Source organism: Manacus vitellinus, unplaced genomic scaffold, assembly GCF_001715985.3.
Source record: "Manacus vitellinus isolate BGI_N305 unplaced genomic scaffold, ASM171598v3 scaffold_123_pilon, whole genome shotgun sequence".
In the NCBI taxonomy this organism is placed as follows: domain Eukaryota; kingdom Metazoa; phylum Chordata; class Aves; order Passeriformes; family Pipridae; genus Manacus; species Manacus vitellinus.
The window spans coordinates 271327-276208 of NW_021938915.1; the positions used below are offsets into that span (position 1 = coordinate 271327).

The 4882-nt window shown below is 57.8% G+C and overlaps 1 protein-coding gene and 1 pseudogene across 1 annotated transcript; one reads left to right on the forward strand and one right to left on the reverse strand.

Annotated features, from left to right (window-relative positions):
- Nucleotides 1–2761, reverse strand: LOC108638771 (claw keratin-like). The gene is made up of 3 exons (XM_029965902.1): nt 2717–2761; nt 1969–2124; nt 1–655 (listed from the first exon to the last, which is right to left on the reverse strand). Exon 3 carries the CDS (start codon nt 633–635, stop codon nt 186–188), a length of 450 nt encoding a protein of 149 aa, XP_029821762.1. The 5' UTR covers nt 636–655; nt 1969–2124; nt 2717–2761; the 3' UTR covers nt 1–185.
- Nucleotides 2732–3459, forward strand: LOC108638764 (annotated as a pseudogene).
- The last annotated feature ends 1423 nt before the right edge of the window (nt 3460–4882 follow it).

Consider the following 4882-nt stretch of genomic DNA (forward strand, 5'->3'; position numbering starts at 1 on the left):
CGAGGCTCTGGGGGGGCTCAGGCGGGGCAGCAGGAAGGCAGAGCTGGTTCCCAGGCAGGCACGAGGCGTCCAGGCTCTGGAGCCAGTGATGCTGAAGGGCTGTTTCTCCACAGAGGGTCGTGTCGGGATGTGCCAGTGGCTCTTCTGGAGCTCTCCTGGCTCCGTGGCCGGGCTCGGGCTGGGGCTTAGCAGGGCCCGCAGTTGCCATTCAGGTACCTGTGGCCACGGCGCCAGCCCCCGTACCCACAGCTGCCATAGCCCCCAAGGCCTCCATAGCCATAACCCCCATAGCCCCCAAGGCCTCCATAGCCCCAACCCCCATAACCCCCAAGGCCTCCATAGCCCCAGCCCCCATAACCATAACCCCCATAACCCCCGTAGCCTCCGTAGCCCCCACGGCCTCCAAAAGTGCCACCGTAGCCCCCTCCAACGCCGGGGGCTCCTGCTGAGCCAACCACGCTCTGCTGGGGGAAGGAGCTGAGGATGGGCCCGGGGAAGGTGACCGCTGAGGCCGGGGGCTGGATCACCACCGTGGAGTCGGGGCACTGCCGCACACAGGGCTCGTTGCACGTGTCAGCCAGAGGGGCCGGGGTGGCCACCCCACAGGAGGGGACACACAGGCTGCCACAGGACATGGTCACACAGACAAGGAGTTCTGGAAAACAGGGATTAGGCCAAGGTGTGAGGAAGGGGTTGCACAGAAGGAGGAAGGAGAGATCCCCAAGAGGTTTGCGAGAGCTGGACTTACCTGGTTGCTGAGGAGAGTCAAGTGGAGGGATGTGGATAGAGGTCTGCAGGGAGCTCAGCTCTTTTATACCTGTCCCAGGGTGCCCCAGGCATCATCCAGGGGGTGGGGGCCCAAACCCCAGGTAATTAGGAATTCAAGCTCCCAAGCTTCCTGACACACATGATGTTATATATCATCCCCTCATTGTGGGCACCTGTGTTCAAACATGCCCTGGACAAGAAGCAGGTGATGGGAGGGACAGACCATGGCACATCATCACATGAAAGACAAGGTGCTGCAGTAACTCACAGCCCCAATAAACCCTGATTTGTCCCCAGTCCAACACTTTGCTGACACTGAACAATCCTGGGCATCCTGTGGGACATTGCAGTGCCCAGGGACAGCACACTGAGCCACAGCCCAGCCCCTCATGTGAGCCCTCAGTGCCCAGCCAGCCTGTGCCCACGGGACCACGGGCACGTGCAGGGGCCTAAAAGATGGCAGGAAATTGCAGCTTTCCATGTGCACGACATGAGCCGTTCAGTTGTGTTGTTCACTGACTTTAAATGGATTTCTGCCATGATGGAGAAACTCAAATTGGATCCAACCCTGTGCCATGTGGTCTGGGATGACCCTCCTTGAGCAGGGAGGTGGGACCAGATGACCCACTGTGGTCCCTTCCAGTGAGTCTGTGGTCCTGCCACCTCCCCTGCCCCTGCCAGGCCGGGGCCACTTGGGAATTTGGGATCTGCCCTGGGTGAGTGGGATGGCTTCTTCCTCCTGCTTACCAGCTTGTAAAAGGGAATTAATGACAGATGTCTTGGCTGTGCCAAGGATTTCAAAGAGTTTCAGTGTGATGCCCAAAACTCTTGAGCGTAAGCAAAGCGGGGGATTAGGGACAGATCGGGCTTTATTGGTGCTGTGAGCTCAGCTACAGCAACAAATTATCTTTCATGTAGTGATTTGTCATGATCTGTCCCTCTCATTAGCTGTTTGCTCTCCAGGGTACGTTTACTCGTTAGTAAACCCAATTAGGATGGATATAATTGCCCTATATTGCCATTGTGTCATGAGGTTTGTCCGCTTGATTTTATGATTAGCTGGGGCTTCTGCCAACACCCCCTGGCCGATGCCTCAGGCACTCCTGGACATGTATAAAAGAGCTGAGGGGTTCCCAGACCTCTATCCAGCTTCTCCACTTGACTCTCCTCATCAACCGTCCTGGTAAGTCCATGTCTTACCTCCAGCTTTCTTTCCTCGTCCGTGGCTTTCTCAAGGGATCTTTGGCTCTGTGTTCCACCATTTCACAGTGCTGGGACTGTACCAGTGGACTCAAGTCCTTTGGGAGCTTGGGGATTTTCCATCTGCTTTGGAAATGCAGGAGCTTTTCCCCACTCCTGTGGGCAGGGATCATGAGGGAACAAGGGATCTAAACAGGTGTTTCTCCTCTGGGGAAAGGTTCCAGGTGGGACAGAGCCAGGAGGGATCTGGGATCTGAGATCACAGAATTACAGAATGGGCTGAGTTGGAAGGGAACCACAAGGATCATCCAGTCCAACCCTCAGCCCTGCACAGGCCCATCCCCAAGAGTCCCCCATGCACCTGAGAGATCCAAACCCTCCTGGAGCTCTGACAGCCTTGGTGCTGTGCCCACTGCCCTGGGGAGCCTGGTCAGTGTCCAACCACCCTCTGGGAGAAGAACCTTCTCCTGAGATCCAACCTGACCCTGCCCTGGCACAGCTCCAGCCATTCCCTGGCTGCTGTCCCTGGTCCCCTCAGAGCAGAGCTCAGTCCCTGCCCCTCCTCTGCCCCTGCCCAGGAAGGTGGAACTGCAGTGAGGTCTGCCCTCAGTCTCCTCTTCTCCAGCTGAACACATCCAGTGCCCTCAGTGCCCTCCCACGGCTTCAAATCAAGGCCCTTCCCCATATTTGCTGCCTCCTTTGGACACTCTCTAATGGCTTCACATTCTCTCCTGTTTTGCAGCTTTACCTCCTGAACCGAAGCATGTCCTGTGGCAGCCTGTGTGTCCCCTCCTGTGGGGTGGCCACCCCGGCCCCTCTGGCTGACACGTGCAACGAGCCCTGCGTGCGGCAGTGCCCCGACTCCACGGTGGTGATCCAGCCCCCGGCCTCAGTGGTCACCTTCCCCGGGCCCATCCTCAGCTCCTTCCCCCAGCAGAGCGTGGTTGGCTCAGCAGGAGCCCCCGGCGTTGGAGGGGGCTACGGTGGCACTTTTGGAGGCCGTGGGGGCTATGGAGGCTACGGGGGCTCTGGGGGTTATGGTTATGGGGGCTATGGGGGTTAATGGGGGTTATGGCAGCTGTGGATATGGGGGTTGGGGCCGTGGCTGGGGCCGTGGCAGCTGTGGCTCCTGCTAAACCCCAAACATGCAGGGAGGGCAGTGCTGCCTCTGCCCTGGGGCTCCACAACCAGCCCCTCTTGGCTTCTCCCACCTGAGCCAGGATGAAGCTTCCAGCCCCTCTTTAGGCTGGAGCAGCAGGTCCCTGTTCTTTGCACAAGGTGACCCTGCAGCCCCTCAGCTGGTGGCTTTGGGGTTTCCAGCACTGCCCACAAAAGCTCCCCTCTCCCTGCCACACAACAAAGCTCTTCTGACCCTGGGATGAGACTCTGCCCTGCTCTGCCCAGCTCAGAGACCCCCAGCCTGCAAGAGGAAGGGAGAATCTTTGGGGTGGAGCCCTGGGTTGGGCCTTGCTGCTGCCTTAGGACTTTTGTGTTTCCAGTCCCTTGTTCCTGTGCTGGTTTGTGTCTTGTTGACACTGTCTGTTGCATTTTCCATCCACATTAAAGAATCTGCATTGCATGAATAATTTTTTTTGTTATTAATTTGTTCTTCATCCGGGCTGGAATTATGTCTCTAACTGAGCAATGATATGAAAAGTTAGATCATAGAATTACAGGATGGTTTGGGTTGGAAGGGACCTTAAAGATCATCTTGTTCCAGTCTTCCTGCTGTGGGCAGGGACACCTTCCACTAGATGGGGCTCCTCTGGGCAATCTGTGCCAGGGCTTCATAGGGAACAATTTCTTCCCAATATCCCATCTAAACCTCTTCTCTGTCAGTTTGAACCATCCCCCTTGTCCTGCCACTCCAGACCCTTGTCCAAAGTCTCTCCCCACATTCCTTGTAGCCCCTTCAGATCCTGGAAGGCCACAACTGGCTCACCTTGGGGCCTTCTAATCTCCAGGCTGAACAATCCCAATTTTCCCAGCCTTTCCTGCCAGCAGAGCTGCTCCATCCCCCTGCTCAGCCCCTCTGGAGTGGCTCCAGCAGCTCCAGGTGCTCCCAGGGCTGTTCCCCAGCTCTGCTGGGGGGTCTCAGCTGAGGGGGCAGAGGGGCACAGTCCCCCCCTGCCCATACTGGGGGATCAGCCCAGGGCACGGGGGGCTCTGGGCTGGGTCATGTCCAGCCTCTCCCCCAGCAGCTCCTCCAAGTCCTTCTCCCAACAATGCCACCATGTTCCTGAGAGTGTTGTCCAAATGTTCCTTGAGTTCTGGCATATTTGGGGCCGTGACCAGTGCCCCGGGGAGCCTATTCCAGTGCCCAACCACCCTCTGGGGGAAGAGCCTGTCCCTAATATCCACCCAAACCTCCCCTTCTGTTGTGGGGCACAGAAAACCAGCAGACATCTTTTGGTACAGAACATTTATTTGGAAAGAGGCAGCTTTCCTACAAATGTGGAACCAAACTGTACAGAACACAAAGATCACCTTTGCAGGGAGGCTCTGCTCAGTCAGCAGCATCCAGGTGGTGCAGTCTGTGCAAAAGGGGCTCTCCCCTGCTGGCAGTGCTGCCCTGGGCAGCGCCGGGCACCCGGAGTCGCCTCCCTACGTTCAGTGCCCACAAAGCAACGGGAATAAGGCAAAGCACGACGGAAGCAACGACTACGCTGGAAACGTGGAGAGCAGCTCTAAGCTAAAGGCAGAACGAGACGGGGCCCGCGTGAGCCCGTCCCGGGGCCGGAGCCAGAGCACACCGGGGGTGCCTCCCAGCTCCCCCCCAAACTTCCCTCCGGCCTTTCCTCTGCCGCCCCTTCCACGGTCAGTGAGTCCAGCGCTTCCCGGAGCGGTAGGAATTGCAGGGATGAGTCCACTGGGAGGAGTAGGTGTAGGAGTACTTCGGGGCACAGCGGGGCTC

Bases quoted from the DNA above. Each gene is read 5' to 3' on its own strand.
- LOC108638771 (XM_029965902.1), bottom strand. From the start codon at position 635: ATGTCCTGTGGCAGCCTGTGTGTCCCCTCCTGTGGGGTGGCCACCCCG.